General features: G+C 42.6%; 1 protein-coding gene across 1 annotated transcript in view; it reads left to right on the top strand.

Moving 5' to 3' along the window:
• Positions 1-551: 551 nt before the first annotated feature.
• The window catches only part of LOC110945097 (myb-like protein X), a 42,255-nt gene continuing 24,832 nt past the window's right edge, over positions 552-17,974 (top strand). Inside the window, exons 1-4 of the mRNA XM_022186734.1 lie at positions 552-724; positions 791-1,129; positions 1,322-1,895; positions 1,956-1,986. Of these exons, the coding sequence (XP_022042426.1) occupies positions 552-724; positions 791-1,129; positions 1,322-1,895; positions 1,956-1,986 (1,117 nt within the window). The remainder of the gene's footprint in view (positions 725-790; positions 1,130-1,321; positions 1,896-1,955; positions 1,987-17,974) is intronic.

Here is a 17,974-nt window from a genome sequence, read left to right as displayed (position 1 = left end):
TCATGAATCTGTTCTATGATGTGTTTGCTTATACCAGTGGTTCGGGAGATGGCACAACGAACAACACAAATGAAACTACACCAACACCGAGTGCGAAGAAGATTCTTTCCGATGCAATGAGTGTAGAAAGTGCTTACGGTACATACAATAAGCCTCCTAAACTATTGGCGATCGATGATTACAACCGGTGGGCTACCAGATTTGAGGAGTGGCTTAAAGCATTCGCATACTTAAGCTAGAAAAGTTTAAAGAATGGTTACAGTTCGGGAGATCGTGTTGGTGAAAGTTTGACAGATACTGATGATGTTGAAAGATACGTTGCTGAACAAAAATGCACAGCGTTGATTCATCAGTCAGTCAGAGATGATATAATTTCATTGATCGAGTATACAAATTCGAAAGATCTTTGCTAAAAGTTGAAAGTTAAATGTGTAGGTAGTGCTGAGATTGTGAAAAACAAAAAGAAATTGTTACGTAAAGAGTTTGATTTATTTGGTTGTATGAAGAATGAATCTGTTTGTAAAATGATCGAGGGATTTGGGCATCTGAAGATGGAGCTGGCAAGACACAAAATCACATACACTCAAGAGGAGTTGGTCGACAAATTGTTTGATTCGTTGCCGAATGAGCAAGATTCGCAATACTTTGCCTTGATGTTGAAGAACACAATCAAGTCTGAAGATTTGACAGTGGATTTGCTTATCGAAAGACTAGAAAGCCATGAGTTGGAGATCAAGAAATCTAAAGTCAACAATTCAGCTTATCAGCAGAATGTGGAGCTGTATTACAGAGGAAATCTTCCAAAGACCGGATCTCCAAGAACAGCATTTTCTGCAGAGAATTCAAATACTGTGAATCATGAAACTCCTCACAGTGGTTTTCACAGTGGATCTTCTTCAACAACTTCAAACCAATATGCATCAAAGAATTTATTCCAATGTAACATTGTTGTGGATCTGAAGAACGCTCAAAATTTCAGTGAAGAGTCAGCAAAACAGCAGATGGTATTCTTGGCGTCTGTGCTTGAATCATACGAGAGCCTCGTGGCAGGCAAGATTGGAAACACCAACCTGACAAAGGAGGATTATGACCAGATCGATCCGGAAGAGATGGAATTGATCGACATCAGGTGGTGTAAGGCTAGTGCAGTCCGGAGAGCTCAACGCTTCATGGAGATTACAGGAAGAAAGTCTATTGGTAGACCATCTACCAAGTTAGGCTTTGACAAATCGAAAGTCACAAGTTTCAAGTGTAAACAGAAAGGTCATTTTAAAAGAGAGTGCCGAAATGCTTATGCTGATGATTCTGAAAATCCGTTCAGAGAAGATTACTACAAAAGAGCGATTTATCACCAGAACAAGGCTGAACCCCCCAGGATGAAGCAGCTTGAGGATACCCCCAAAGAAAAATCCAGAGCTCTCGCTGTGATTCATGACGACAAAGGATTTGATTGGAGTGATATTCTGCCTGAAGAAGATGTAGTAGGTTATGCGTTTGCTGCAAAAACAGTAATTAAACCATTCAGAGACACCAGAACAGCAGCAGAAAAATCAAATGATAGACATCAGAGAGCTCAATACAAAATGATGAGAATTTATCGTGTATACAGTAAAGCTAAAAAGGCAAAGAGATGGGATGCGGATAGAGAGTGTTACCTTGATCCTGAAGGAAACATTGCTATTGATCCAAAGACTCTGAGTCTTGAAGCTTTCGCTGAGGAATTTGCTGAACTAGAAGAGTCTCAACAGAGAGAATGGTGGGGAGGTGGTGAAGAAAAAGAGAAAGAGAAAGAGAAAGAAAAAGAGCAGGAGCTGAAGCCAAAAAAGATCGATGAAGGGATCATTGATACGTCACAGGAGTTGACAGCTGAAAACTTTGGAAAGATGGCTGACAAGGTGCTGGCTGCTAAGGCACTTGAGGTAGATTCTAAGTCTGTATCTGAGTCTAAAAGCCAGGTCAGTTCAAATGCATCGTCGAGTGAGTCAGGTAAAAATGTCAAAGGTGACATTGACTGCAAAAATTGCATGAAAACTGCAAAGTTTGTAGTACACAAGCTTACCTCAATGATACGAAGGTTAATGATCTGACAAAAAGAGTCAGAAAGGTTGAAGATCAGATTCTTGATCGTGATAAAATGCTCAAATTTTCAAATGATCAAGTTAAAAAGTTGACTGAGAAAATTGACAATGATAAAATTGAAGTAGAAAGAATTAGGAAAGAAAATGAAAAACTAATTCATGAAAATCGTCAACTCTCAGAAAATTTTAACAAGTTAAAACAAACGATTCAAGATTCTGATGAACGAAACAGTAAAACAAGAAAAGAAAATGAGCATTTAACTGGAGTTCTTAGACATAAAGAAGAACAAATCAACAAGCAACTGGATGAGATTGCTAAGTTGAAGCTTCAGTTTGAAGAAGCTAAGATTGAGAATGAGCGCATCAATCTAAAATTGACCAGTTACAACTCCGCAAGCTTTGTTTTGCAACACATTGTTCCCAAACCTATCGGGAAAAACAAAGCTGGCAAAGATGTATTTTCTGATGGAACAGGGGTGGGTTATCATCAAGTTCCACTACCAGTTCTAAACAATTTTTCAAAGAAACAATCAGAGTTGGTTAATGATGATGATGAAAATGTGGTGAAACTTCCTGACACAATTGATGTCACGTTCATTTCATCTTCCGATGACGATAGTGTCCAAACTGAAGTGGTGAAAAGTGTGGTTGAGAATGTTCTAAAATCTGAAAGTGACACTTCTGAGGAAGATGAATGTTTCTTGGACAAATACATTCCGAAACCACAGTCCAAGAACAACTTAAATGAAGGACCTAATCTTGTCATGTACAAGATGTTGGGATCGGATAAGTTGTTTTCGTATTCTGAGTTTCCACTGGAGAATGTAAATGTTGCTAAACTGACAAACGTGTTCAAACTGATTGAAGTTGATCTGTCAGAAGTGAACAGTTTAAGTCACACAAAAAGACAAATGAATTTTGAGAAAGATAAAGCTTACTACAAGAAGCCTGTTGTTCCACCACGTTTTTATAACAACAATCAAAACAAATGGTCAGGTGGATATCAGGGTGGTAAGACTTATCAGAAAAAGAATGTTCAAAACAGTAGGTTTGTTGAGAAGAAAGTGTTTGTGACAAGTTCAAGTTCACTTTCTAATGAAGAATCAAAAATCTTTTCAAAATCAAACAAAGAGTTCCTTGAGAAAAAGGCCTCACAGCCTCAGTCTGAAGGTACAAGTTGGGTAGGTGACACCCGAACGTGCTTCAAATGTAATCAAGTTGGACATATTGCACGAAAGTGTACCAACTTGAAGCCTAAGACTGAAGTTGTTGAGATTTAAAAGAAGAAAGCTGATGGGAAAGGAAAAGTTCCGTTGGTTGTTAAGAAAAAGATTTTGAAAAATGAAAATATCAAAGTCAAAACTGAACCTCCTAAAATGTGGTAACTAAAAACGACAAGTTTTACAAGCGGGTTGGGTCACCTCAACAAACATGGAAGCCAAAAGTGGTTGAAAAGAAAGTAAGTGTTCCAAAACCAAAGGTTTCTGAGACTGAAAAACAGTCATCTTCTACCACACTGGTAAAGATGAATGTTCCTTTGGATTACTATGTGAAACTTGAGAAAGAAATGAAAAAATCTGAGAAGAAAAATGTTCAAAAGAAAGACCAACCATCTGGTCAACCTCAGAAAAATGAGTTTTTCTTATACAAAAAGATTGAGGTTGGGTCTAAAGAAAACTTGAAAATCAATGATAAAAATTTTCCACCATTGATTACCAAAACAACTCACATTGATGTCCAGTTACCTGAGTCGATAGAGGCTTGGGTAACACCAAAATCTAACTAAAGTGTTTGTGATATGTGCAGGAGCTTCCAAGATCTGTTTCGCGATGGATTATGGATAGTGGAGCTTTGTGACACCCCAGGAAAACCGGGAAAACCTTACAACTTAACTAGCTTCCTCAGTGAGTGCCATCAAATTTCGGGACGAAATTTCTTTCAACTTGGGGATGATGTGACAACTCGAAATTTAGAACCTTTCCTGTATCTCGATGTAACATGCTTGAACATTTTGTGACTAAGTTAACTTGTTGAAGTTACTACTAAATGTGAACCTTTTATGTGATATGTGTTTTGCTTGTGTGTATGTACATATATATATATATATATATATATATATATATATATATATATATATATATATATATATATATATATATATATATATATATATATATGCGTGTTCTATGCGAGCCGAGAACCCGACTCGAGACCATAAGGTCTCGAGTGAACAGTGACCCTTAGGCCGGTTTGGGCCTTTGGCCGGTTGGGCCACTTGGGCCGTAAACCCTCATCCGAAACCCTTAGGGTGCACCACTTGAACTAGCATATATATCACCCCTCTAGCCAACTTTGCCATTCTTTGGGCAACCATACACACTCACTCTCACACACTCTTCTACTTTCCCTCACAAACACTCCCTCATTCTCGGATTTGGACTCTTGGATCGGTTCACACACACAATCGGTTGGAAGCTCACACACATCCTCGAAACCCATCAACCGGTTAGTGTTTATGATGTTTATTGTCGATGCTAGTATGATAGAATGTTTATTGTGTTTGTGGTGTTAAATGATAGTATGAATGACATGATTTAACTAAGTATAGTTGTAAGTGTGTTGATGCTCTTGTGATTCGGATGTGTATGATGAAGTTTTGATTTGAGTTGTTTGTTACTATACTTGTCTAAGAAATGAAAACCAAGATTTATAAGTTATGTGTACACATGAATAATATTTCGGTTCAATGATGATATGTATGATGAAAGTATCGATTACATGCTTGTCTTAGGAATTGTTGCATATGTTGTTGCTTGGAAAATGGGTTTGATGTTAGCTTAGAAACTATAGTTTTGTCCGAATATGCATAAGGTTGAATGAAGGTTATTTATGCTTTGAATGTTTGAAGAACATGAAGAACAGTATGAATATCATATGAATGTGTGTTGAATATTTGAATTCTGCAATGTTTGATCCGATTTGGTTAGTTTTTAGACAAAGAAACATGTTTAAGTGGATAGTACACAAATAGGGTGCATGCAATTGGAATTCTATTGGATAGTACAACTGTGCAGAATCAGCGACTGTTGGGGAGTCGAAACCCCTGGTTGCGACTCGCAACCACAACATTACAAGCCGAGACCGCCAGTTGCGACATAGGTTACGAGTCCTGTTGCGACTCGAAACCATAACATGACCAACCGAAACCATAGTTGCGACATAGGTTGCGACTCGCAACCACCTATGATCAACATAAACAGCATAACCCGCAACCATGCTTGCGAGTTCGGTTGCGACTCGAGACCTCTAGTCTCGACTCGAGACTGCAGGCCGGACTTACATGATTTAGGCCTAAGTTAGTGGGCCGAATATGTGGACTTCTGTGAACTGTAATTGTGTATACGTGTACTGTCTGGGCTGGCCTGCTACTACGAGCCCAACTGTTCGGGCTTTATACTTAGACTTTGGGTTGTATTTGATTGTTAACTGTGAAACTTGTTGTGAACTATCGATGAACTGCCATACTAGAACGCGTATGCCATGACTACTACTTGTACGTGCACTGCTTGGTTTGAATCTGATTATAAGTGGTATCTATGTTAGGACGTAATTGACTACTTGCGACTTGATTGACCTTTCTGTGATTAACTGCCGAGCAAACCAAGGTGAGTTCACACCCTCTACAAAGCATGGGATTCCCTGGGTTGGGAACGGGGTTAAGGAACGTGGATTCCTCGTCCTCCTTGGGTAGGACAGCTATGGTTCAGGAATGTGATTCCTCGTCCGGATGGACGGATAACTCGTACTAGACCAAAACTCTATCACGAAGTCCCTCCTTTTTGTATCGACTTAATCGCCGGGCCAATGGCGAGCGGGTCATTAGTTAGATAGCGCTATTTAGGTCTGACAAACCTCACACCGTACCACAGAGGACGGGCGTGAACTAATGGATCTGGGGCACGTCAATGATGATAGACATTGACGGTTTTCAGGGCACATAAACATGACTACAGTCAGCAGTCGATACGGTAACGAGTCTAGTGTACGCATGGGGTAGCCCCCCACGACCGAAATGCCTGATAACTATTATGGGGTAGCCCCCACGGCTGGAATGCCAGAGTAACTGGGAATGATTAAGTCACGTTTTTAAACTATGGGGTAACCCCCACGGCAGGATGCCAGTTAAAGGAAATTGTTTTCGAAACAACTAAAACGAACACCCAACTGTGAACTCACTCAACTAGTTGTTGACTCGTTACTACATGCTTTGCAGGACCATAGGTACTCAGCTGGAGCTTGCATGGAGGAGAGTCGTTGTGGGACACGGATTGCTGCGTGCCATGTTCTATTTGAAAACATTTGAACTTATGTCATAACTTTAAACTTATGCTTCCGCTTACAACTTAAACTTGGTTTTGTTGGAACACCAATCGTATTGGTTAAACTTTTATGATTAATTATGTGCTTGTTCAGTATGATTGGTAGCTGGATCCTGGTCAGTCACGCCTCCAAGCGGTAGTACTCCGCGGGTGGATTTTGGGGGTGTGACAGATTGGTATCAGAGCCATTGGTTATAGTGAACTAGGTTTTAATAAAGGGGAAACGTTTTTGTTAAAACCAGACTATAACCGGTATAGTGCTCAACGGTCCACGACGACGCTCCACTCCACATGCAAGGCTCGACATTCTAGGTGATATGATATGTGTATATTGCCTACTTGTTAGTTACGTAGTACATTGCCCATGGTATGCTTGATTAGTATAATTACTGTTGCTTGAACGTATGCGTGCTTACTCTATCCTACCATCGTACTTTCGCGAACCCCTCTCACTCGTGTTACTCTTGATATGAAGAATCATGTCTGGACGCGTTAACATGACACAAGCCCAGTTGACCGCACTGATCAACGAACGAGTTGCCGCAGCACTTGCAGCTGCATACGCGGGAGGTATATCCTGCAGTCCGAACTTATCCTAGGATCTTTAGGATCCTACTCTCGTGAACCAACCTTTGTGTTAAACTCTGTCTTTCTTTCACCTACCTTAGGTCAACATGCTCAGGCACCGGTGTGCACTTTTAAGACCTTTATGGACTGCCGACCCACTACTTTTAGCGGAACTGAAGGAGCAGTAGGTCTCCTACACTGGTTTGAGAAACTAGAATCTGTGTTCGAAATGTGTGAATGCCCTGAAGCGCGCAGGGTGAAGTATGCTACTGGTACTCTCGAGGGTTTGGCCCTCACGTGGTGGAATGCTCAAGTGCAAATGCTGGGGTTGGTTGCTGCCAACGCCACCCCATGGGAAACTTTCAAGGAAATGATCAGGGAGGAATACTGCAGTCGCGATGACATTCATAAGTTGGAAGACGAGTTCTACAACCTCAAGATGACGGGGTCAGAGATTGAGGCGTATACTAAGAGATCGCATGAGCTTGCCTTGTTGTGTCCTACTATGGTGGACCCTCCGTATAAGCGAATTGAACTCTATCTCAAGGGCTTGGTGCCAGAGATCCAAAGTCATGTGACTTCAGCAAACTTGGCCACTATCCAGCAGGTTGTTCAGTTGGCTCACCGTCTTACTGACCAAGCGGTGGAGCAGAACAAGTTACCAAAGCGCATTGGTGCTGCAACTACTTCTGGTACCTCTAGTGAGAACAAACGGAAATGGGATGGAACTTCAAGCAAGGGTTCAACTTCGGTGCAATCTCAGTCTCAGCAGAGAAAGACTGACGACCACAAGAGCCCCAGTCAGCAATCGTCTGGTGGTCAAAGTCATGGTGGGTACAAGGGGAATCACCCCAAATGCAATCGTTGCAACCTACACCACAGTGGGCCATGCACCAGGGGCAACTGTCATCGGTGCAACAAGCCTGGTCATGTTGCAAAGGATTGCAGGAGCGCATACCCCGCCAATCAGAATCGTCAGCAACCTCAACAGAATCAGCGGCAGCAATAGGGTAACAACAAAGGATGCTTTCAGTGTGGAGCTGAAGGCCACTTCAAGAAAGATTGTCCCCAACTGAACCAGAACAACAACAACAACAATCAGGGGAATGGTAACAATGGGAACCACAACAACAACAATGGTGCCAGGGGGCGGGTGTTCGTGATTGGTCAAGGTGAAGCAAGGAATGATCCCAACGTGGTGACGGGTAAGTTCCTTCTCGACGACTTTTATGTTACAGTCTTATTTGATTCGGGTGCCGATACTAGCTATGTGTCACTAGAAGTTAGTAAAATGCTTAAGCGTATTCCCACACCCCTGAGCGACAAGCACACCGTAGAGCTAGCTAATGGTAAGAGTTTGGAGGCCTCACACGTAGTCAAAGGTTGCAAACTTGTCCTCGCTAACCAGACTTTCTCTATTGACCTTATTCCTATTGTCTTGGGTAGTTTCGACGTTGTCATTGGGATGGATTGGTTATCCCAACACCGAGCAGAAATTCTTTGCAACGAGAAGATCGTTCGTATTCCTGATTCGGGTAGTGAACCTCTCATGATTCGTGGCGACAAGAGAAGTGCTGTTGAGAACATCATCTCTCTCCTTAAGGCCCAGAAGTGCTTACGAAAGGGCCACACTGCGGTTTTGGCTCTAGTTACTGACACCACGGAGAAAGAGAAGAAGCTAGCAGATTTTCCAGTGGTACGTGACTATCCTGAGGTATTCCCTGAGGAATTACCTGGTCTTCCACCCCATCGCCAAGTCGAGTTTCAGATCGAATTAGCTCCTGGAGCTGCGCCTATAGCACGTGCACCTTATCGTTTGGCTCCATCAGAGTTGGAAGAACTCTCCACGCAACTACAAGAACTCCTGGATAAAGGTTTTATTCGTCCTAGCTCATCGCCTTGGGGAGCTCCAGTACTATTTGTGAAGAAGAAGGACGGTACCTTCAGGATGTGTATCGACTATCGTGAACTCAACAAGGTGACTGTGAAGAACCGTTATCCTCTACCGCGCATTGACGACTTGTTCGACCAGTTGCAGGGGTCGAGCTACTATTCAAAGATCGACCTGAGATCGGGATATCACCAGCTGAGAGTTCGGGAAGAGGATGTCTCTAAGACAGCCTTTAGGACTCGATATGGGCACTATGAGTTTTTGGTCATGCCGTTTGGGCTGACAAACGCACCCGCAGTCTTCATGGATTTGATGAACCGAGTGTGCAAGCCTTATCTGGACAAGTTCGTTATAGTTTTCATCGACGACATCCTGATCTATTCTAAGAGTCAGGAGGAGCACGAACAGCATCTACGACTTATTCTGGAACTCCTTCGAACAGAACAGCTTTACGCAAAGTTCTCGAAATGCGACTTCTGGCTTCGTGAAGTCCATTTCCTAGGGCATGTGGTGAACAAGGATGGGATTCACGTTGATCCATCCAAAGTGGACTCTATTAAGAACTGGCCTGCACCGCGCACACCAAAGGAAATTCGCCAATTCTTGGGATTGGCAGGTTACTACAGGAGATTCATTAAGGATTTTTCTAAGATCGCGCAGCCTCTCACCTCGCTAACGCAGAAAGGCGTTGTTTATCATTGGGGAAGTGCACAAGAATTAGCCTTTCAACATCTAAAGGATAGACTTTGTAGTGCACCTATCCTTTCACTGCCAGAGGGCACAGACGATTTTGTGGTTTACTGTGATGCATCAATTCAAGGTCTCGGTTGTGTATTGATGCAACGAGATAAAGTCATAGCCTACGCCTCACGCCAACTCAAGGTTCATGAAAAGAACTACACTACGCATGATTTGGAGCTGGGAGCTGTCGTTTTCGCACTTAAGTTATGGCGGCATTACCTGTACGGAACCAAGTGCGCCATCTACACCGACCACAGGAGCCTAGAGCACATATTCAAGCAGAAGGAACTGAATATGCGGCAACGACGATGGGTCGAGCTGCTAAATGACTATGAGTGCTCCATCAGGTATCACCCGGGCAAGGCGAATGTTGTGGCCGACGCCCTAAGTCGAAAGGACACTGCGCCTAAGCGCGTAAGAGCTTTACAACTCACGATCCATTCTAGTCTACCTTCACAAATACGAGCTGCTCAGATAGAAGCACTGAAACCAGAAAACGTAAGGGCCGAAGCCCTACGCGGATCGAGACAACGCTTAGAGCAGAAGGAAGACGGTGCTTACTACGTGACAGGACGCATTTGGGTCCCACACTATGGTGACTTACGAGAACTTGTGATGGATGAAGCGCACAAATCTCGCTACTCGGTACACCCTGGTTCGGATAAAATGTACCACGATATTAAAACTACGTATTGGTGGCCTAGCATGAAGGCCCACATAGCAACTTACGTCAGCAAGTGTTTGACTTGTGCGCGAGTCAAGACAGAATATCAGAAACCCTCAGGTTTACTGCAACAACCAGAGATACCACAATGGAAGTGGGAGCAAATTTCCATGGACTTCGTTACTGGCCTACCTAGATCCCAGCGTGGAAACGATACTATTTGGGTGATCGTGGATCGACTCACGAAATCCGCACACTTCTTGGCAATTAAGGAAACGGATAAATTCTCCACTCTAGCGGAGATATATCTCAAGGAAGTTGTTTCGAGGCACGGGGTGCCCACCTCTATCATCTCTGATCGAGATGCACGTTTTACTTCGGAACTGTGGCAGGCAATGCACAAGTCTTTTGGCTCACGTCTAGATATGAGCACAGCGTATCACCCACAGACGGACGGGCAGTCCGAGCGCACCATTCAAACCTTAGAAGACATGCTACGTGCATGTGTAATCGACTTTGGCAACAGCTGGGAAAGGCATCTACCACTCGTGGAATTCTCGTATAATAACAGCTACCACACTAGCATTAAAGCTGCTCCATTTGAGGCATTGTACGGACGTAAATGCCGGTCACCTCTTTGTTGGGCAGAGGTGGGGGATAGTCAAATCACCGGGCCAGAACATGTGGTAGACACTACTGAGCGGATTGCTCAAATACGACAACGCATGGCGGCCGCTCGAGACCGTCAGAAGGCCTACGCCGATAAGGGCAGGAAACCACTTGAGCTCCAGGTTGGGGAGCGGGTATTACTCAAAGTTTCACCCTGGAAGGGTGTGGTTCGTTTTGGTAAACGAGGCAAACTCAACCCACGATACGTTGGACCTTTCGAAATCATTGAGAAAATAGGCAAGGTGGCCTACAGACTGAACTTACCAGCAGAACTCGGTGCAGTTCACAACGTTTTCCACGTGTCGAATCTGAAGAAGTGTCTGTCAGATGAGACCCACGTAGTTCCTCTGAAGGAACTCACGATCGACGAACAGTTGAAATTCGTCGAGGAACCAGTCGAAATCACGGACCGGGATGTTAAGGTCCTCAAGAGCACTAGAATACCTCTCGTTCGAGTTCGTTGGAACTCACGTCGCGGCCCAGAGTTCACCTGGGAGCGCGAAGACCGGATGAAACAAAAGTATCCCCAACTGTTTGCAAGCGATACAACCACTACTGAGGCTGAAGCTACGGAATTTCGGGACGAAATTCCAGATCAACGGGGGGAGGATGTGACACCCCAGGAAAACCGGGAAAACCTTACAACTTAACTAGCTTCCTCAGTGAGTGCCATCAAATTTCGGGACGAAATTTCTTTCAACTTGGGGATGATGTGACAACTCGAAATTTAGAACCTTTCCTGTATCTCGATGTAACATGCTTGAACATTTTGTGACTAAGTTAACTTGTTGAAGTTACTAATAAATGTGAACCTTTTATGTGATATGTGTTTTGCTTGTGTGTATGTACATATATATATATATGCGTGTTCTATGCGAGCCGAGAACCCGACTCGAGACCATAAGGTCTCGAGTGAACAGTGACCCTTAGGCCGGTTTGGGCCTTTGGCCGGTTGGGCCACTTGGGCCGTAAACCCTCATCCGAAACCCTTAGGGTGCACCACTTGAACTAGCATATATATCACCCCTCTAGCCAACTTTGCCATTCTTTGGGCAACCATACACACTCACTCTCACACACTCTTCTACTTTCCCTCACAAACACTCCCTCATTCTCGGATTTGGACTCTTGGATCGGTTCACACACACAATCGGTTGGAAGCTCACACACATCCTCGAAACCCATCAACCGGTTAGTGTTTATGATGTTTATTGTCGATGCTAGTATGATAGAAGGTTTATTGTGTTTGTGGTGTTAAATGATAGTATGAATGACATGATTTAACTAAGTATAGTTGTAAGTGTGTTGATGCTCTTGTGATTCGGATGTGTATGATGAAGTTTTGATTTGAGTTGTTTGTTACTATACTTGTCTAAGAAATGAAAACCAAGATTTATAAGTTATGTGTACACATGAATAATATTTCGGTTCAATGATGATATGTATGATGAAAGTATCGATTACATGCTTGTCTTAGGAATTGTTGCATATGTTGTTGCTTGGAAAATGGGTTTGATGTTAGCTTAGAAACTATAGTTTTGTCCGAATATGCATAAGGTTGAATGAAGGTTATTTATGCTTTGAATGTTTGAAGAACATGAAGAACATGAAGAACAGTATGAATATCATATGAATGTGTGTTGAATATTTGAATTCTGCAATGTTTGATCCGATTTGGTTAGTTTTTAGACAAAGAAACATGTTTAAGTGGATAGTACACAAATAGGGTGCATGCAATTGGAATTCTATTGGATAGTACAACTGTGCAGAATCAGCGACTGTTGGGGAGTCGAAACCCCTGGTTGCGACTCGCAACCACAACATTACAAGCCGAGACCGCCAGTTGCGACATAGGTTACGAGTCCTGTTGCGACTCGAAACCATAACATGACCAACCGAAACCATAGTTGCGACATAGGTTGCGACTCGCAACCACCTATGATCAACATAAACAGCATGACCCGCAACCATGCTTGCGAGTTCGGTTGCGACTCGAGACCTCTAGTCTCGACTCGAGACTGCAGGCCGGACTTACATGATTTGGGCCTAAGTTAGTGGGCCGAATATGTGGACTTCTGTGAACTGTAATTGTGTATACGTGTACTGTCTGGGCTGGCCTGCTACTACGAGCCCAACTGTTCGGGCTTTATACTTAGACTTTGGGTTGTATTTGATTGTTAACTGTGAAACTTGTTGTGAACTATCGATGAACTGCCATACTAGAACGTGTATGCCATGACTACTACTTGTACGTGCACTGCTTGGTTTGAATCTGATTATAAGTGGTATCTATGTTAGGACGTAATTGACTACTTGCGACTTGATTGACCTTTCTGTGATTAACTGCCGAGCAAACCAAGGTGAGTTCACACCCTCTACAAAGCATGGGATTCCCTGGGTTGGGAACGGGGTTAAGGAACGTGGATTCCTCGTCCTCCTTGGGTAGGACAGCTATGGTTCAGGAATGTGATTCCTCGTCCGGATGGACGGATAACTCGTACTAGACCAAAACTCTATCACGAAGTCCCTCCTTTTTGTATCGACTTAATCGCCGGGCCAATGGCGAGCGGGTCATTAGTTAGATAGCGCTATTTAGGTCTGACAAACCTCACACCGTGCCGCAGAGGACGGGCATGAACTAATGGATCTGGGGCACGTCAATGATGATAGACATTGACGGTTTTCTGGGCACATAAACATGACTACAGTCAGCAGTCGATACGGTAACGAGTCTAGTGTACGCATGGGGTAGCCCCCCACGGCCGAAATGCCTGATAACTATTATGGGGTAGCCCCCACGGCTGGAATGCCAGAGTAACTGGGAATGATTAAGTCACGTTTTTAAACTATGGGGTAACCCCCACGGCAGGATGCCAGTTAAAGGAAATTGTTTTTGAAACAACTAAAACAAACACCCAACTGTGAACTCACTCAACTAGTTGTTGACTCGTTACTACATGCTTTGCAGGACCATAGGTACTCAGCTGGAGCTTGCATGGAGGAGAGTCGTTGTGGGACACGGATTGTTGCGTGCCATGTTCTATTTGAAAACATTTGAACTTATGTCATAACTTTAAACTTATGCTTCCGCTTACAACTTAAACTTGGTTTTGTTGGAACACCAATCGTATTGGTTAAACTTTTATGATTAATTATGTGCTTGTTCAGTATGATTGGTGGCTGGATCCTGGTCAGTCACGCCTCCAAGCGGTAGTACTCCGCGGGTGGATTTTGGGGGTGTGACAAGCTTCTCGGCACATGACAGGGAAAACAGCTTTGCTGTATGATGTTAGAAATTTCAATGGAGGTTATGTAGGTTTTGCTGGTAATCAAGGAGGTAGGATTATTGGAGAAGGAACGTTATCCAATGGGATTGTAACGTTTGAGAGAGTGAATTACATTGCTGAGCTTGAGAATAATCTGCTGAGTATCTCGCAGATTTGTGATAGGATGTATACTACGCATTTCACAGACAAAGAATGTTTGATCTTGAAACCAGGATTTGTTATCCCTGAAGAATGGATTATCATGAGGGCACCAAGAGTCAATGATCTGTACGTGTTGGATATGAGTGTAGCAACTACAACCACAGGTCATGCTCATTGTTTTGTGTCTAGAGCAACGGAGAAAGAATCACAGTTGTGGCACCGCAAGATGGGCATATACATTTGAAAAAAAATGAATCATCTGGTGCACAATGATTTAGTTACGGGTGTTCACATTAAAGGTTTTCATCTGGAAGGGGAGTGCATTAGCTGCGTCAAAGGCAAGCAGAAAAAGAAGTCACACCCTCAAAAGAAAGTCAATTCAGTCTCAAGACCTTTAGAGAGACTTCATATGGACTTGTTTGGTCTAGTGAACGTCAAAAGTATTACTGGGGATCTCTATTGCCTTGTAGTAACTGACGATTATTCCAGATTTTCATGGCTGTCATTCTTTAAAACAAAAGATGAGACGTTTAATAGTTTGATGGCGTTGTTCAGAAAAATTGAAAATGTGTACCAAGCACGAATCAGAAGAATCAGAAGTGATAATGGTACTGAATTCAAGAACAACAAGATGGAAGAATATTGTGATGAAAGAGGTATATTGCATGAATTTAGTGCTCCTTACACTCCGCAGCAGAATCGGGTAGCTGAACGAAAGAACAGGACACTAATCGAAACGGCCAGGACGATGCTTGCTGATTCTAAGCTACCGATAAATTTTTGGGCAGAAGCAGTTTCCGCCGCATGCTATACGCTCAACCGGGTTCTAACAGTTAAGAAATTCAACAAGACATGTTTTGAGCTAATCAACAACCGCAAACCAAACCTTAAGTATCTTGAACCGTTTGGGTCTCCCTGTACAGTTCTTGAGCCTTCTGGTAAGTTTGGTCCAAAGAGCATCGAGGGAATATTTGTGGGTTATCAAAGTCCTTTGAAACGAGTCTTTGTTCCAAGCTTGAAGCGGATTATTGAGGTGCAAAATGTTGAATGTCAAGGCAATACAATGCCACCACAAAATCCCGGTGATTCATGGCGTTTTCACTATGATACTTTATGGGATTCGTTTGACATGAGAGAAGAAGAAGAAGATTTCTTTGATGAGTTGGATATTCTGAGAGAGTATGAGTCATCTCAAGAAAGGTTCCTAGCTAAATATTCAAATCGACCTCGACAAACTTCAAATGACGATGAAGCAGGTCGAAACAATGCTGGAGAACATGATGATATTCAACAAGATGAAGTTGCTCAAGATAATCAGACGACAGAGAATGATAATCAAGAATCTGAGAACGGACCAGTATTCGATCATGGTGATTCAGATTCTGAGGGGGAGCAAATTCAGATTTCAGGTCAAACAAACCCAGTCAGTGAACAAGTTGCAAATCTGAATATTACCAATCTGGAGAGTGATGTAGATGTTCCAAGCGAAGTGATGCCATGAACTCTGTCATACCATCCAGAGGATTTGATCATAGGAGAATTGCAATCAGGCGTTCGCACAAGACGTCAAATTGACCAAGGGCTTATTTATTTTTATTCTACAGTTGCTTCTTTACAAACTGATTTTTCACATAGTTGTTTTATTTCGCAGATTGAACCGAGAACATACAAAGAGGCGTTAACTGAAGATTCTTGGGTCAATGCGATGCAAGAAGAGTTAAGTCAGTTCGAGAAGTTAGGAGTGTGGAAGTTAGTCGATTTGCCGGACGGTCACAGGAAAATTAACACGAAATGGGTATTTAAATGCAAGAGAGATGACCGAGGAGTTGTTGTTCGAAACAAAGCTCGACTCGTAGTCCAGGGCTTTAATCAACAGGAGGGTATTGATTTTACAGAAGTTTATGCTCATGTGGCTCGACTAGAAGCAATTTGGATCTTTCTGGCATTTGCATCGTGGAAAAACTTCAAAGTCTTTCAGTTAGATGTTAAATTGGCGTTTCTTTATGGGAAGGTTAAAGAGGAGGTATATGTCGGACAGCCGCCGGGCTTCTCCGATCCAATCCACAAAAACAAGGTCTATTTGCTGGATAAAGCGCTGTATGGTTTACACCAGGCCCCGAGAGCTTGGTACGAGACTTTGTCTCAACACCTACTAGCCAACAACTTCATCCGAGGAAAAGTGGATGCCACTCTCTTCACCAAAGAGGTCGACGGACATCTTCTGATCGTTCAGATATACGTGGACGACATAATATGTGGGTCAACAAATGAGAAACTATGCAAAGATTTTGAATCAGTTATGAAGCAAAAGTTTGAAATGTCATCGATGGGGGAGATGAATTTTTTATTGGGTCTTCAAGTTGAACAACTACCTGAGGGAATTTTCATACACCAGACGAAGTATATTCATGATATCTTAGAGAAATTTGGGATGTCAAGTTCTACTCCAGCTTCAACCCCTCTAGCGACTAATCATGGGATAAACCTAGATCTCATCGGAGATAGGGTAGATGAAACGATGTATCGTTCCATGATAGGACCGTTGATGCACTTAACTGCTTCAAGACCCGATATCATGTATCCAACGTGCCTCGCAACACGGTTTCAGTCAAGCCCCAGAGCTTCGCACATGGTGATTGTGAAAAGGATATTACGCTACCTGAAAGGAACTCCTTCATTGGGGTTGTGGTATCCAAAAACAGGCGATTTCATGCTCAAAGGGTATTCTGATTCCGACTACGGAAGCTGCAAAGTCAATGCAAAATCAACAACAGCGGGTTGTCAGTTCTTTGGACCACGCTTGGTCACCTGGCAATGTAAGAAGCAGACCTTTGTGGCTCTATCCACATGTGAAGCTGAGTATGTATCTGCTAGCAGTTGCTGCTTCAGATCTTGTGGATCCAGCAACAGATGCGTGACTACGGTTTGCAATTTCTTAACACCCCTATCTTTGTTGATAATGAGGCCGCAATAAGTATAACGAAAAATCCTGTTCATCATGCTAAAACGAAACACATAGAAATTCGTCCTCACTTCATCCGAGATTGCTTCGAGAAGAAGTTGATACGAATTGAGAAAATCCACACTGACAATCAGAAAGCTGATTTACATACCAAAGCTTTTGACAAAACTCATTTTAAATATCTTTTAAAACTAAATGGTATGAAGCTTCTTTCGGTGTCGGATGGAATTATTGGCGTTGATGAGAATAACATTGTAGATGATGATGTTGAGAAACAATCTGCAATGGTTTGTCGATTTTTTACTTGTTTTGGTATTTAGGGGGAGTAAATATATTTTTAGAAAATACAAAAACAGTAAAAAATTCAAAAATACAAAAACATGAGAAAATTTCAAAATCCAAAAACAATAGAAAACTGAAAAAGAGCTTGTGTAAAAAGGGAAAATGATTGTACATCGGCTTGACTGTTACGGTACGCTAAAGATTTGTATAGTTTAAAGCGTTAAACAGTCTTGCTGATGATGTGTTGATAGGTTTTTACACATTTAGTAGGTTTGTTCGGGATATAAACATAAAAATTCAAACTTGCTTATTT

This window comes from Helianthus annuus, chromosome 9 (genome assembly GCF_002127325.2).
Source record: "Helianthus annuus cultivar XRQ/B chromosome 9, HanXRQr2.0-SUNRISE, whole genome shotgun sequence".
In the NCBI taxonomy this organism is placed as follows: Eukaryota; Viridiplantae; Streptophyta; class Magnoliopsida; order Asterales; family Asteraceae; genus Helianthus; species Helianthus annuus.
This window is presented reverse-complemented; position numbering and strand designations above follow the sequence as displayed.